The sequence below is a fragment of the Psammomys obesus genome, unplaced genomic scaffold (genome assembly GCF_907164565.1).
Source record: "Psammomys obesus unplaced genomic scaffold, mPsaObe1.curated_primary_1811, whole genome shotgun sequence".
Lineage (NCBI taxonomy): Eukaryota > Metazoa > Chordata > Mammalia > Rodentia > Muridae > Psammomys > Psammomys obesus.
The window spans coordinates 28,760,480-28,777,640 of NW_026590062.1; the positions used below are offsets into that span (position 1 = coordinate 28,760,480).

Sequence of the window (17,161 nt, forward strand, 5' to 3'; positions counted from 1 at the left end):
ACTGCTGTAGGAGCCACTCCACAAACACAGCTGACTGCCTGCACCTCAGGCTGAGCCCTGGGAGCTGCCATGTTGCAGGAGAAATTTATACAGCAGAAACATTTGCATATGATCATGACAATGCTGAGGCTCAAAGTTACCAATTTAGCTGGAAGCTAATGGAAAAATGGAAGCCTGAAGATGGTATGATAACAAATTACCAAATACCTTAAATAATTACAAATAGAACACATTTTAGTGCCTATCTTGTACACAAAGATTTAATGAACCAATTTCTGTAAGGTTCACCTGAGGTGGACGACTACCAGGAACTTGGCCTGGTCCCACCGTTTCAGCCAAATCAGGTGAACACTGGAGATCTCTGGTGTCATTGAAAGACACAGTGAGGGCTAGGAAACAACTCATCCAGGCTAAAATGTCTGCATTACAATTCTACATCTGGACTGGATCTGAACAGATTGGCCAGAAAGAAGAATATGCTTATAAAGCATATACAAGAAAATCTCCCTAGACTGTCTTAAAAATTCCTGAAGTCAAAGGACAATTTTGGACAAACAAAAAGTCAGAACTGGTGCCAAGTGCAATTTCCAGCTGTACCCTTTGTTTAGAAAGTTTATATTCTATTTTGGATTTTGTAATTGGATCTTAAGGAGACTGTCCCATTTCAAGAACAATGTCTACACAGGACAAATGAAAAAAACAGAATTTCTACATCAAATGATACTAAATGAAAGACCTTATTCATAAATGTTCTATATTTGTTTCTAGAAATTAACAACCAAAATTTATTTTAAAATGTCTACCTTTCCAGTTAAAGGGCTTTCATTAAATTTCATAGAAAATTTCAGAAAAGAACCTGCACTTTCCATTTCTCCTTTGGAAATTGAAGTACAGAAACACTTCTGAGAGCACATAACAGAGTGAACTGCAGGGTAAATAAGGAGAAAAGAATATGCCAGTAAGATTAACAGTGTTTGTCCGAGGTGGGTGGAGTACCTGCTCATCTATAAAGCACAGGGCCCCTTTTCTTAAGGCCCCAAGACAGACCTGGCTGTCCTGGAACTCACTGTGTAGTGGTCTCGAACTCAGAGATCTGCCTTGCCTTTGCCTCTTAAGTGTTGGGATTAAAGGTGTGTGCCAACACATTCAGCCCTGTCTATCTGCTTCTTAATACTAAAATCTATACTCTCTATAGGTTAAAAACACATTCCCTTTACTTCATCTTTTTCAGCTAGACATTAATGACAATTACACAACAAAGGAAATTAGAAATGGGGTTATCATTGTAGACCTGTGGTTTACTACAAAATATTTTATCTGTATTTCTGCATACATCTACACCTACTGAATGTCGAATCTTATAGGGGACAGTCATTTGTAGGTTTCTCAGAAGCTACTATTTTGGAAAAGATATCTGAAAAAGTGGTAATATTACATTAGCATCAGAAGGGATAGTTATTTTTTTAAATGCTATCAGGAATGATAAAAGAGAATCTCTACAGACATGAACAAATTACTCTTTGGTTTTAAAAACTCCTGTGAAAATATTTATACAATTAAGCTAAAATGCTCAGCCAATAAAAAAGGCTGAGGAAGTTTGCTGTTCTTACAACACTTCCATCTTGCTGCTTGAAATATGTCACTCAGTAACACATCTACTGCCAAGAGAAGACCCCAAAATACCAACTGTAATTACAAATATTATTTTTGGGGGAAATCCCATAGCTTATGCAAAAGAAAACTATTCCTTATTGAGTTTAGAAAAATTATGCTAAAAAAATCTAACAAAATCCAAGGGGATTACAATTACCTACATTTTTTAAAGCACAACATAAAAGATTTCTTTTAATAAGATCTCAACCTACAACAATCGTTGCTTTAATTTATTTTTCGGTCGTCCAATGGGTTTTGCATATCGTCGTTTTATTTGTGCAGCTTTCTCATGAAGTAGTTTTCTTCCCTTTTTCTTTGGTCTGCAGACTTGGCAAATCCACATCCCTGAATTAATATATATATGAAAAAAAAATTTAATGTTTCACTTACGTTGAAGATATTAAATATAAACTTGTAGCTGTAACCTGACCAAGGATACCTGTCTGTAGAACTTTCTCTCGAAGAGTGGGCCGGCCACTCCCTGTTATTCTCTTCAGACAGACAGTGCTGAAGGTCAAAGAGCTCAGTTCAGGGCAGTGAGAGCAGGGGCTGGCCGTAGCTCACCACTCTTTCCTAATGTGCTCCCCACTTGGCACTGAGCCTCCCACCACCCCATACTCACTAATGAATTGTATGTGTGTGTGTGTGTGTGTGTGCGTGTGTGCACACGCGAGCGCGCACGTTAAGAAAGTATGTCATGTGTATATGCCCAAGTGGGCCAGAGAAGTCGCTGGATCCCCTAAAACTCGTTACAGGCAGTTGTGAGCTGCTTGCTTCCCTGGGAAAGCAGCACGAATTCCTAACCACTGGGCCATCTCTCCAACCCAAGTCAGAAACCATTTATCTTTTATTTCTTTCTTATCACTTGGGAGAAAAATTTTCTAGTCAATCAGACTTTCAAAGTTCCACAGGGAAAACGGTTTTGTTTGTTTTATCAATCACTTTTGGAAATTTCCAATACTAAAAAGGATTATGAGTTCAAACATTTTAAAATTAAAATTTAACAATTTTAAGAATTCTGGCATTACAATAATTGAACTTACATGTCTGGCATGTGTAAATTGGTCAATTAAAATAAACCAGAAGATGTGAACATTATAGACAAGTTTAGCATATCAAAAAATTCCAATTAAAGTGATGGGGAAATGAGGAAGTGATTCAATAAACTTCCTGGAAGGAGAAGAGCTACTTCCTATGCTTCATCATAATGTTTCAGTCCTTTCTCTTATCCTCTTCACTAGATACACTCTCGAGTAGCCCAGCTGGCCTTGAACTTTAGATCCTCCTGCCTCAGTATCTCAAGAACTGGGATTACCAGTGTAATCCACCACAATCTGTCATAAAATGTTTATATACAAACTAAAAAAGTGTTTAGTTGTTTTGTTTTGTTTTTTTAAATCTACTGCACAAAGAGCTCTCTAGAGAAATATAATTTCCATGGTGGGATGGGGAGAGCTAGAACTATATAAACCTATGGAAAGAGAATACTATTTAAAAAAGAATGTCACAAATATCAGGAATCAAAATTTGAATAATATTTATGTAAAACTAAAGCTGTAAGTACTTGAACCTCAATAGAAAAAAAATGATTAAACAGGTACCTCACAAATGATGACACAGTCAATAATCAGGGTCTCCTTAATGAAAAGGGACAAAACTGACATGATTTTTTTCCTTACTATTAAAATTGATTTAAAATAATAAGACGACAGCTTTATCAAATCCAAGCTATTACTAGTCATAAGATGAAAAGATATTTTAAAGCTGTTAGAACAGAAAGCATGTCTAGGCTAGGTGAGTCTACTGATGGCGAGCATCCTGGTCACACCTGGATACTCAGTGTCCTGACACACTGGTAGTCAGTGCAAAAACTGCCAAGTTTTCAATTTAGTAGCCTCTAATTAGAAAATTCCGCTCTATGAATTCTTTAGGAGTGACGGACACAGTTGCAACATTTGAAGTATCTACCGTAGAGAATTGGTTAATTAAATCAATTATGATTCATTTATATACGAGGTTGCAAAATGAAATACCTTTAGGAAGCACCTTGGCTGCATGTGATGAAGCAAATTCGAATGTGACAACAGGGAGCAGTGAGGGGTGGCAAAGCATGGTGCCCCACTGAGACACCTCACGATCCAGAGTGAAAGCATCGCGCCAGCAAAGCTTATTTACGGCCCACAGCAGGCTAGGATCCCTGCTCAATAACATGGTGCTCAACATGACTCTTTTAAAATCATGTTTAGGAGAGCAAGCGATGACATGAGAGTGCTGACTGTCTATTACTGAAAAGGGGAAAACGCAAAGTTACACACACGTGCAGAATGCTCCTCTGACAAGGGCATGTAGAGGCAGGGAAAGACCTGGCAGCTGCCCCCCCATGTTTCTCTTATGTTTGTATTTTCTGTACCTTCCACAATGTCAATATATACATACCATAATAAAAAGGCAAGCTCATTTTTAAATGCTTAATGTATTGCAAACAAGAGGAGGGCAGGAACATGACTGACTTACACAAATAAACAGAGAAGAAAACTCCATATTACACCAAATACAGAGAATTCAGATGTTCATGCATTTAGATATCAACCAACAGTGAAAACCTGGTGATGGTTTCCTGCTGAAGTACTCTGCAGTCATCACTGTCATCATGAATTTTAAAAATACAAAATTCATTTCCTCTACTTGGTAATACAGACAGTGCTATAAACTCTTGACTCAGAATCCAACTTACTAAATAAGGGGTTGTTGGAAGGCAAGAATATGTTTCCTCCCTAGGTCTGAATTAGTGTGATATACCCCAATACATGCTGAGAACTGAATCAGGACCTCACACACGCTGGGCTAGTGCTCTACCACTCTGTTACGTTCCAAGACCTACATCTTCAGTATGGTTTAAAAGTTCACCTTTTGGCATTCTGGAAAGTGGTGGGTCACAGCACTCCATATGGAATCCTCTATCACAGGAGTCACAAAAAAGCATGTTGTCCTGTAACAGAACATATTAGAGACTGAGACTGAGAGCAATTGCAGAGCACCAACACCCTCAAGTTCCCAGGTTAACAGTGAGACATGGTAAGAGAGCCACAACTCCGTAGGTGCGCCGCGCCATCCCCGAGGCCACGCCCCCAGGGAACGGGAGCAGAAGCATACTCACTGCATTCTTGCCCTGGACCCGACATGCGCTGCACGTCTTGCACTCGATGCACTGCCACCTCAAGGCCTTCACGTTTGCGGTCAATTCAGGACAAAATTTCAAACAGGATGGGTGCCCTGCAATGAAAAGCAGTTGCTCTCAGCCAACAGTGTCTTAGTTTTGCAAAACTCTCATTCCCTTTACTCAGTGGATGGCCAGTGATGCTGACCAGTGAGTCTTAGGAACCTGAAAATGAAAGAGTCCACAGACTTCAGCTGTACAGACTCATGGCCTTCCTTTTGTCTTTTCCTTCTTCCCCTGCTCGGCGGAATGATTGTGTGATTTTGTTCTCTGAAATAAAGCTGAAGTTCATCCACTAACGGTCTCGCAGGACTTGAGACAGCGTGTATGTGTTCTAGCCTCTTAGTCCTGTCATCTTCACTAACCACCATGTGCCCACAGCTCTTGACTACGCTGCACTGTAATTGGTAGTCAAGTTCAAACAATGTTCTCTGTGTGATTAAATCATATAAATTTTTTAAAAGCCAAATGGAAAGCAAGCTGAGCTTAGTATGGTGGTAGTGCACACCTGTAATAACGTAATTCAGGAGTCTGGTCAATACAAAGCAAGATCTTGTCTTAACGAGAAACCGGGGCTGTTTGGTACAACACAACACCAAGTGCCGTACGGAATTCCTTCACTCAATACAGCACAGAGAACATCCACTACTAGGACACCAAGAACGCCTACTGCCACCCTGTTCCTGAGCCACTGAGTTTCAAATATGACAGAAGGGGAACAACCATGAAGGTTGAAAGTCGAGGAAGGCAGACGGAGACAGAGCCACCCTCAGCAGGCTGCCTCAATTTTCTTGAGCATTGTGCTTTTCCACACAACTCTGGGCACATTTTTATCCAGTAACACTCTACATGTCCAGTCTGCGGAAAGCCCCAGAGGAATGACACCAGGGTTCCCCGCATGAGAGGGTTCCCCGTGAGTTGAGGCTCTGGAAAGCAGCTCCATTTAAAAACTAATGGCCCTTTCTCACACAGCCCCAAGGAGAGCTCCAAACTTGATTATTATTTCTTTTCTTTCTTTCTTTCTTTTTTTTTAAATTTGGTCTCTAAATAGTAAGAACATTAGAAAATCCCATGTGAGAGAACTTATAAGCAAGCTGCAAAAGGAAACCTGAGGGGTAATAAAAAAAGCAGATTCTGTAATTTCAAAACTGTTTTATAATTTCCTGACTTTGGCAGCTTCATTGTTTAAATATGTATTTTGGGTTCCTGCCAAAAACGTTCTCCTCCCTAAAGCTTAACAGGTGCTTCATAAAATTCCACTCACCAGGAGATTTGGTTTTTGAAGTAAAAACATTCAATATCAATCATCAATGCCATTAATAAAAGTACATAATTCCCTACTCTTAAAAAAAAATCAAAACATCTGTATTTAAGATGTTGAGAAAATCAAATGTTGCCAAATGGTTCCAACCTCAGGCTGGGAGAGACACCCAGGCAAAGGCATTTAACCGAAGACACTAGTTTCCTCAACCAGCTTCCTATTCAAAGGAGTGGAAGAGGGCCTAGGATAGAAAAATGGCACCAGTCAGACCTCTCTACGCAGGAAGAGCAAACACACACAGCTCACCTATTACCTAGGAGAGCATGCTCAGAGGGGAGAGGCTACTTTGATCACCTCACTCCTTCCCATGTTGAAGGAACCAAAAAGTCAACTTTAAAGAATAGCAATTGAAATTCCACCCTTAAAATGGATCCTATCAGCTTAAAAAGACAGCCTTTACTCCTCCCCCACTCTTCATTACTTCCTGTGACTGGTACATCACCAGCACACATGACCTCAATTTCATGCACTGAATTTTTCTTCACATTAGAATCTCCTTTTGTGCTCAGTAGTTTAGTCTTTCTTCAGTAACTAAGGTAATTCATATCATATTACAGCTTATTATTTATTCCTATAGATATTCTACAAGAGACTTTTTTAAAAAAAATTTAACATTTTCAAAAGTAATAGATTCTGGCCATTTTCAATCAAAAGCAAGGAACATTTTTTCCTCTTAGTGCTTTCTTCCACTTTAAGCTATAGTATTTCAAACTACTACTATTTAAGCTGCCCTACCAAATTCCAAAACCTTCAGCTCATCTTTCTTTTAGGAAGCAATTTTCTCTTTACTTAGCTTAAAAGAACTGGCTACCGATCCTTCCAGCTCTACATTTCCATGGTTCTGTAAAAGACCTTGAGCAATGAAGAGACATTTTCATTTTCCTTCCTCACATTAACTTTAAAAATAAAACAAAAGATTGTAACTGAGTCTTGATGTACTATTGTCCAATCTATAGTAATGAGATACTAGAAATCAATGGTACTGATAATGTAATCCATCATCTTCTACTGAGCCACTCCATAAATGCAGTCATTTCTCTAAAATCCTTGTTTTCAACACTGACAGAATTCAAGAGCATTTGTCTTTCAGGAAATAGATTGATTACTGAAGTTTGCAATGTATCAGATTTTGAGAGCCATGTTAAGTCTTCATCCACTTATTCATTGTTCTACAAGCACTTAAGTATTCATAATTTATAATAATTTTATCTAGTAAAACCAAAGGAAAAATGGTTTAGAACTAAGTAAGTACTAAAGGAGCCCTGAACCACGAGGAAGTACTTGAGAAGAAAAACCATGTATAGTAAATATGATAATGGTCCTAAAAGATAGCCCAGTTCTCATGCCATGTGGAGAAAGCAACCCTATAAGCACAGCTCTGATTGAGCGACAGACTTCGTGCAGCAGGAGAAGAGATGTTGGGAACATGCAATGATCTCCACTTGTCATAGCAGGTTCTGATGATGGAGAAAGGAAAGCCAGAAGCCAAGCACCAGGGTTCCCTCTGGAAAGGGATTCACCTGAAAGCAAGGCAAAGGCCTACCAAACAAGTAACCGAATCCTATCACACCAATGAACAATGGTGTGGACTTTCTTTCTATAGTTAAGAGAGCACACCCAACCTCCTAACACCTTAACTGTAATCTGATGAGTCCTACAATGGACTTTAATCCTACAGTTGTAAAATAAGAAACGTGCTGTTTTAAATCACTAAATAGTGGCAGTCTGTTATAGCATCAACAGAGAAATAATGAAGGGCTAGGGGTGTAGCACCACAGTGGAGCACCTGATTCAACTGAAGGTGGGAGGGATGAAGGGAAAAAGGAAGGATGCTAATAAATAATCTGATATCAGATCCCTCAGGCTGGTTACTTAGCTTTTACGTACCCTTTCTTCATATGACGTTTAACTAGCGTTAGAAACAGTAGAAAAGACAGACATGATTCCTACCCTTTCAGAAAGACAAACGTTACTGTACTGAAGCAGAGACAAAGGAACTGAAAGTTCAAGACCAGCCTGGGCCACACAGCAAAACCTTCCTCAGCACTTCAAGTTAAGGGGCCACCACAATACCAACACCAAGTCTTAGCAAACAAACACCTTCCTTCTCTTGGAGCAAGTGGCATATTATGGGTACTCAGTGAGTCACCGAAAAAGAAGTCATCACTGTCCCAGTCTCACACATCAAGTGATCACAACCACTTAGATTCTATGTCAGAACATAAATCCCGCTATTAAACACATCCACACTTTCCTTCTGGTGCTGTTATAATAATCTAAAGCTCATCTTGACCTAAATTCTCATTATTCTACAGCAGCCTAAGGTACTTTTGTAAATTGTAACTCTGATCACAGAATTTTTCTGCGGCTTCCAAATAGTCTCAGGAAAAATGTAAATTCTCTCACATAGTCCCCTCTCCCCCCCAAAAAAAACCCCTTCCAAACTGGACCTCTGTTAACGCTATCCCACATCACTGAATCCTTTGTATTCTGCCCTAATACTGACTGACTCTTCTCTCCCAAGTCCATGACGTTCTTCCCCACCTATGTGTCATCCCCCTTCTGCCTGCCCGTCTCTGGTCCTATGTACTCCCACTCCGAGTTTGGAGGCGATTCTCAGCCAGATGAAGGTGGTGCACACCTTCAATCCCAGCACTCAGGAGGCAGAAGAAGGCAGGTCTCTGAGACTGAGGCCAGCCTCATCTACAGAGAATTCCAGGACAGCCAGGGCTACACACAGAAATCCCGACACAAAAACAAAACAACAACAAACAAGCGAAGACCCTTCTCTTTTCTCCCAACGACTTCCTGGATTATCCAGGAGACAAAATGTGCATTTGCCCTTGTTCCCAACGCCATCGCTGGGTAGACAAGCTTCTTATGTGTGATGTTCAGCCTCATCTCAGGGCCAAAGAAATGGAGCCCGGTGACCATGCACTAAAATCTCCCCAGCCAGGATCCAAAATAAACTTTCTCACTCTGAAGTTTCGTATTCAGTTTCTTATTCTTATGACAGTAAAGAAAAAAATCTCAACAAACATACAAACACCTAACATCACAGTTAAGTGAAATGACAGCTAACAACCAAGATGTCTGCTTCTTGCCTCTCAGTGTGGTGACTCAGTGCCACAGTGGGGTTGGGGCTCCCCTTCTTCTTCTGAGGCAGGCTCTCTCCTTCTTCCTCTTCTTTCTATTTAATCCTCTTCTGAGGTGAGGCTCTCATTCCTTTTCTTTCTTCTGTGTGTTCCTCTTAGAATTCCTTCTAGTCAAGGACTCTGCTTTCCAACCCAGTGATCCTAACTGTGTCTAGTCAGTATGAAACTAGATGACTTAACAAACTACTCCCTAAGGCATTTAAACATAACCCTAAGAAACCAGTGTAAGAAAGAAAGCAAGAGAGAGAGAGAGAGAGAGAGAGAGAGAGAGAGAGAGAAAGAAAGAAAGAAAGAAAGACAGAAAGAAAGAAAGAGGAAGGAAGGAAGGAAGGAAGGAAGGAAGGAAGGAAGGAAGGAAGGAAGGAAGGAAGGAAGAGAAAGAAGATCCTGGAGAGCCAAAGGCTGCACCTTACCAGCAACCCCAGCACCATGTTTTTCAGGATTGACACTGGGGTAAAGATGGACTCAGGGCTCCCCAGGGTGAGCGGTTGTTGTACAGCTCTTGCTCGCATTCTGCAGAGCCTCTCCCTCTACCAGCTGCCACAACAGCCGCTCTTGTGCCTCCTGTTTCAATGAGCCTCCACTTAGTACGATGCTGTAATTTTGAACTGTACACTTATCTTAGATTTGCTAATTTGAAAACACACATGCACACAACTCATCTGTAAGTAAGATTTAACCACCCAGCAATCTGAGCAGCAGACACAAAATTTCATTTAGTATAATATCTAATACTTATGTGAAGCTAATTAAAGATAATTTGGCCTTAATGAGGCAAGGAGAATATAACAGTGTTAATTTCAAAGTAGGCTGATCCATGAAAGTCAAGTAAAATCACTCCCCAGTCTTGGCATTTCCTCAGACCCGAGGACTGTCTCACAGCTCCCAAATTCATGTGTGGCCCCAATAATCCCTGATGTGTGTCACTGACCATCTTCACATAACTGTTTTACTACCCTCATGGTATCTCTTTGGATTCAGGGAACAGACTTACTATTCTTCACATTGTGCAGAAAAAGAAAACTACAGTTACAGACAGCAGGAAAATAGAAACCGGGCCCAGGGCTGGGGATACAATCTCTATGCACCTCACCTCACATTTTTACTACATATGAACTTGAACAATGTTTCAAAAAGGATTTCTAGCAGGGAAAAAACAGTTCTGACCATCTGTAGAACAGTCATCTTAAAAATGGAGAAAAGCCCAATGATCTCACTTCTGGTGGGTGCAGAAGGAAACAGTTACACTCCTGTCTATGGGAGCTCAGCGGAGTGCAATCACAGCAATGGTGCTTCAGAGAGAGGTGACTAAAAGCCTTGAGCACATATGGGAAACACATTGAATAATCATTTTCCTTATGACTGCATCTGGACTTCCTTTTTCTGGTTTTATATTGCTCACAGACATTTTTCTTTTTTAACAATAATATCTTATGTTCAGAATCTCTTTGATCCTTACAAACTGTCCCAATTCTACCCTGGAGCCAGTGGGTCCTTCTGTGTATGAAAAGGCAGCAGTCTCTACAAGGTCACCTGGAGGACCAACTGACCATTAGTCCCACTGGAGCTGCAGGACCGGACTGTGCCAGCATGGCTCCCATCATGACAAGCCACTGCAAAAAACATGTAGTCCATCACCTTCTGCTTTCCTCATAAAAATCAAGGCGTTAAAACATAGCTTAAGGAGGGTTTGTAATCCCAGAACTCAGGGAGGAAGAGTCAGGTGGACTCTGTGAGTTCAAGGACAGCTTGGTCTACAAAGTGAGTCCAGGACAGCCAAGGCTACACAGAGAAACCCTGCCTTGAAAAACCAAAAAAGCGGAACAAAAAACATAGTTTAAAATTAAAAGTATCCCAGTACCTCCTAAAATTAACTCCATTTCAATACTTCATTTTTAAGAGGGAAAAAAGAACACAGGTTGTTTCCTTAATTGACCAGAGGAAGTACATGTCTACACAATGTTCCACAATGGGGATCTTCTCCCAACCACTGAAGTAGCTGGGCTGTGATCTTCTCCCAACCCAAGCTGCTACATTCACAGACGATTAAGTGTGTCCACTTAGAGTCCAGAGAGGCCCTTCAGGCATCCTCTGTGCTCCACAGAGACACTGTGCCCTAGGGTTTGGATTTCTGCCAGTAACAGAGGCAGACATAATCCATAGACAGAAAACCTCAATCCACTCTCCACTTGCTAGGAAAGAATGGGTACTTTGCAGGGCAGAAAGGAACTCAACCTGGAAAGTCTGAATGGAAAAGTAAGCAGCAGAGGGGTCAGAGCTCTGTCTGTAAGGTCATCAATCTGGGAAAACTAGAGGAGCCTGACTATATCAGAAAGTCTGGGATCAACCTGGGTAGATTTACACCTCGATACCCTTGAGGAAGGCCTTATGGTGACGATAAAAATCTCAAATTCTTGGCAACTCAACAGGGCCAAGCGTGTCATCAACATCAAGGGATATACAATGAGAAATTTTCTTCCCATATTTCAATACCCCCAGTAATCTGTCTAGTGCCCAGAAAGAGATATTAAAATGAAATGGTAGAGGGCATTTTAAAGTACAACTTAAAATCCACAGATAAACAGCACATAGTGAATATCACATAATTGATCAGGAAGTGGCAAAAAGGACTAATCATTTGGAATGAGCCTCATGAGAAGACCTGCACAGTAGGGAGAGTCGGACTGATGTGCGAGGGACTGATAGCAGAGAAGAACCATAGGGTGAGGTGTACTAAGCTGAACAAACACATGGATAATGTTTCCGTACTCCTCTGTCACTGTCCACGCCACATGGCCACATTAGAGAATGCTAATGAATCTATAAAGCCCATCACAGAGATTGTCAAGACACACTTTGCAGGTAGAGTTTGAAATGTCTTATTTTGAAGGCTTTTCCCACCTAGTCAGGCCCTGGAGCTGCTGAACCACAAACGGCCTATTGAGTTAAATCTCTGTATAATGACTAAGAGTCACCCATCTGTATGGAATATTTCCTCTATCTAACCATCAGCAGTTGTCCTAAGTAGTGATGAGATTTTAAAGTATAATCGAGGACGACAACAGGAGGAACTGTGGGAAACCGTAACAACGGGTGCCATCTGTCTAGGTGCTCATGTATGTATGTGTGTATCCATGTATGTATGTATGTGCCCATGAAGACTATGTACTGGGCTATTTAGTTCCTGGAAGTCTAGAGGTAAGCACCATCATTTCTAAGGAGGATAATCCCTTGTAGAGTGATTAGGTGATTAACTGGAAATAAAGGGTCTAGGTGGTGGCTGACTCTGTGTAACAGCATGCATTCTCTAGGTTCATTCGGGGCTGTTTTTCTTCCTTCCTTCTGTTTGCTTCTGGTGCCAGGGATTGAACCTAGGGTCTTTGGCAAGTGCTTTATCACAGAAATAAAATTCCAGCTGTTAGTCGTAAATTTTAAAATAATATTTTGAGGGAAAGTATGTTTTAGTACCCGAGAGAAAAACAAAAGACCAATACAGAAAAACGAACTTTTAAAGCCTTAGGCTTGGGGTTATAACTCAGCAGTAGTGCATGGTTAGCACATTAAGGCCTTCAGCTTAAGCCCCAGAAAAACAACAGCAACAAACGTTTGCATAGGGGGACCCAGCATTACCATTCTATATGCTGGAAAGTGTTCGTATGTGCATGTAAGCTGGGTGACTTTTATGTGCTGAATAAAAAAAAAGACTACCCAGTTAAAAAACACAAAAACTTGTAAAACATAAACACAATGTGCCTTTATATTTCTGACTAACACTGGAGGCATAATCTTAAAATCGAATGGTAAGAACAGAGCAGAGACACCCTTGTTGGGAGCATCTGGGCCCCTGACAATGGTTCAGCCGCTGCTCACGCACTTTACCCAGCAGTCCCTCCACTCCCTTCTACGTCAGGCACCCTCATCTATACTGTTCCAGGCAACCCAAGACTCTCCAGCATCTTATGTTTCCTGTTTCCTGTGTCTTCCATTAAGTTAACAGTGTTGAACTGAAATACTACATTTCACCAGTAGGTGTCATAACCTAAAACAATACAGACTTCACAAGAGTCACGCTAACATTATGGAAAACAAACTTGATTCTGTATGTAGCGAAACCTCTCTGCTCTGAGCTGGGCATGGCCATGGTCGGGTTTGGGAAGGTGAGGAGGGACACTGAACTGAGATTAGGATTTATCTAATCCTGGAGTTTGGTCCAGGAAACATAGTGAGCATTTCAAAAAGCTCAGCCTGCAGGGTAACCTTTGAGGCCAGCCTGGCTACATGGAGTGACACCTCCAGAAACAAAGAAACAAAATCTCTACTGTGATTTCACTTCCTGTGCTGAAGTTGCCACACTTAACTGTCCATACAGGAAGGAAACTGGAGTTTGATTACAAATATTACTAAACATGGAACATATGTTGGTACTGATACATTCTTATTTCACCCTTGACCTGTATAATGTTCTTACCTTTCAAGCCTACTCCATCACCAAATGAATTATTTAAACCACAAATACTGTGTGATGTATAGAGACAGAGAGCACGGAGCTCTGACAGTGGAAGTCAAAGAGGAAAGCACACAAAACCCCAGAACTCACCACTGCTGCCACAATCTGCACAGGACAGGAGTTCTTCGGGCTTCTTTTCACGATTTGACTCTTTCGTCCCCAAACAGAAGCTACATATAGGAATGGGATCGGCGCGGGGCTATAAGAAATAAAATTTAAAAAATATTGTTAGCCTTCCTTTCAAAATTAAAACAAATTATTAAAATCAAAGCTGCTTACATATTTCTTAAGGACACCCTGATAAAGTAAGCAACATTTTTGAATAAAAATCATCATAAAGTATGTGGTAGCAAAGCAGTATCTGAACACATTTAAATGTAGTCATTAAATCCAGAAGTAACTTATGAATTCAGTGACACCTTAGACCTTTACATGTCATACAGCCTTCGGAATGAACACTAAGGGTTCATCTATGATCCCAAGTAGTCTCATAATCTGTATGCCTATAATAAACTGATTCTTCTGCTCTGCACTGAAGACTATGGATGTCCTCTAGTTAATTAAGTGAGATTATTTAACTCAACTTTATCAAGTGCTGTAATTATTCACCTATTAAATACTGAAATGTATGTCTCTGTTCAGACAGCACATGAACAGAGAACAAGCAGGAACTGAGATTCAGCTGGACTTGAGAAGATCAAAAGACTATTAACAAGGCCTCTCTGGCACCAAGGACTTCAAAGGGAAACCAGGACACACAAGGGAGATAAACTCTCAATCTCTGACATTCACACTTTATACAAGAAACAATAAAACATTTGTCTATCCCTGGCACCCTTTAATTCTCTATGGCAATTGCTTTTAACGGTGTGTGAATCTGTGTCTTCACTGCTGTTTAACACTTCTAGCGGGGCAGGCCTTTCCACCCATGTGAATGCAGTTCACTGTGCCTTCAGATCGACAGTATCTTTAACAGCCAAAACTGTATGAAAACTAAATTTTTATTGTACATTCCAAGCTTTCCATGTGTTGTCTGCTAGCTCTCTGGATGTTACTATGAAGTCTTTATATGAAATCTCAAGAATCAAAAATTCGGGGCATAAAAAAAAAAATCAACATAATCACAAACATTTTTATATGTAAATCACAAACAAGATTGTATTAGATCTAATTCTCTACCTCTACAGCAGCACAGAATAAACCTCATTTGAGCAACTATTCAATCCCAAATGCCTAATACGTAGCCTGGCTCACAGTAGGCACTAAAAATATGTTTGCTGGTTGAATAAATAAAGAAGCAACTGTCAGTTGAAAAATCAACCATTTCTTTGAGATAATATTTGCAATGCCTATAATGATACAACAAATACCTTGGTTCCCTCTAACAACGTGCCATGAAAGTCATGAATTCATCTTATGAGCAAGCATTCACAAAACTTGTTTAATACGGCTATGACTTTCATCTTACAATGAGTGTTCGTTATCCTGCCCTTATTTTTAGCTTAATTTGTTTTATTAATATGCACACCCTTTACTCTCTAAGGTAGCTTTACAAACGTATTTTTGTAGCTTTGTTAAAAAGGCGCAGTGTGAAACATTCTGTACTAGGGAAAAAAAAAAAAAAAAGACAAGCTACAACAAATTGGTCACTGACTCCAGCCATAGTTTTTGAAATGCCAGATAATCAGCACAGCATAATTATGGATCCATAGTTATTACTTGCAACTGCTCGGCTGCAATACCTTGGGAACACTTTTGTCCCTTTAAATAGCAATTAAAAGAACAATCTGGTTTTAAAGTGACAACATTCCCCTGATAGATTCTGGCTAACGCACAGTCTTTATACTAATGGGATTCTTGCTTTCATTTGATAGAACAATGTTCAAGCCACTGTTGCCACCTTGCAATGATAAATAATTTACAAAATGTCACATATCATTCATACAGTGAAATAAATCCACATCTGCAGCTCCATTTTTCTTTCCCAGATGAATTTTTAGCTGAAAGAGAGATATGGCCATCAGCCAGCATTCATGCTCATTTTTTGTTTTTAACTAAAAGGTAACACAAAGGACAAAGGTTGCTAGTAGTTCATGGCCAGAAAGACTTATGTCCTGCACTCTGGCCAATAATAGAAGCAGAGATGCTATCACTTCACGCTACATTCAAGCGAATACCACCATGCTGATGTATGCTCACAACCATTTATTTTAAGGATAACTATCTCACAATACTCTATAAAACCACTGCATTATACAGGAGTGTCTGCCCTGCTGAATTATTGATAATTCAAAGCACTTTTTGCTAACCTCAGTGTAGCCGAGTCTAATTAACCTTAAAAAATTGTCACTTGTATGAAATGAAACTTTTACAGTAATGCATGTAAATGGGTCACAGAATTATTTTGATTCACTATTCTCAGACTACATATAAACTGTCTTTTAAAAAAAATAATCCCTTTAAAATAAAGAAAAATGGGCTGCAGTCAGAAAGCGGTCTGGTTAGATAGCAATTTGATTCCACACAAATCTACTAAAGACAAGTGGTATTTAAAAAGTTTGAAAACAGAAGCTCAAGTCATCATAGTGGCATACACCTGAAATCTTAGCACTTTAGAATTGGAAGCAGAAAGACTGACATGACTTCAAAGCTAGCTTGAGTTTCAAGGCAGGCTGTGCTACACAGTAAAACACACTCAATACTCCCTCAAAAGAAAATCAAAACCAAAGCCAAAACACCCCACCTTATTCGAAAATTCTTAATTCCTTTCTCTGACATCTCAAGGGGTGGGGGTGGGGGCGGCAACACAGCCAGGTTAGAGGGTAAAGTATTTGCTAGAGGCCTGGTTGGTGACTTGAGTTCAGTCCAGGAAACCCACGTAAGTAGACAGAAGGGGGAAACTTGCTCAAAAATTATTATTTTGATCTCTAGCATGTGTGAGAACATGCACAAACAATACAATAATAAAATAAATATTTGAAAGAAAAAAGCAAAAAAAAAATCTCATAAAGGCATCTAGCTTGCTGGTCACATTTTTCTATGATGTCTGATTATGCTAAACTAATACCAAACCTAAGAACAACACTCAGGGAGAGATGTGGAGACTGTTCTGTGGGAACCTCTCCTGCCTTGCTTCTGTTTTCCTCAAGAAAAGGGGCTGAGGCAGCAGGGAAGTGGGAGGTCCTTCTTCCACTACCTCATTCACTCACCTTGATCATGCAAGATATGTGGACTTACCCCTACTGTAGGAAGAACCTGAAGGTCTGAGGGGTTAGGTAACTTCCCTAACTTTGCACAGGTTCAGTGGC

The 17,161-nt window shown here is 40.2% G+C and overlaps 1 protein-coding gene across 6 annotated transcripts in view; it reads right to left on the reverse strand.

The window, feature by feature from the left end:
* Positions 1–17,161, reverse strand: part of Kat6b (lysine acetyltransferase 6B) — a 164,900-nt gene that overhangs the window by 47,219 nt on the left and 100,520 nt on the right. For 5 of the 6 annotated variants that reach the window (XM_055606191.1, XM_055606190.1, XM_055606192.1 and 2 more), the window contains exons 3-6: positions 13,944–14,052; positions 4,811–4,926; positions 4,561–4,642; positions 1,866–1,998 (exon numbers count right to left, since the gene is read on the reverse strand). In XM_055606191.1, coding sequence (XP_055462166.1) covers positions 1,866–1,998; positions 4,561–4,642; positions 4,811–4,926; positions 13,944–14,052 — 440 coding nt within the window. Of the gene's footprint in view, positions 1–1,865; positions 1,999–3,686; positions 3,778–4,560; positions 4,643–4,810; positions 4,927–13,943; positions 14,053–17,161 lie in introns of those variants that run through there. The other variant, XM_055606195.1, reaches the window with a different exon arrangement.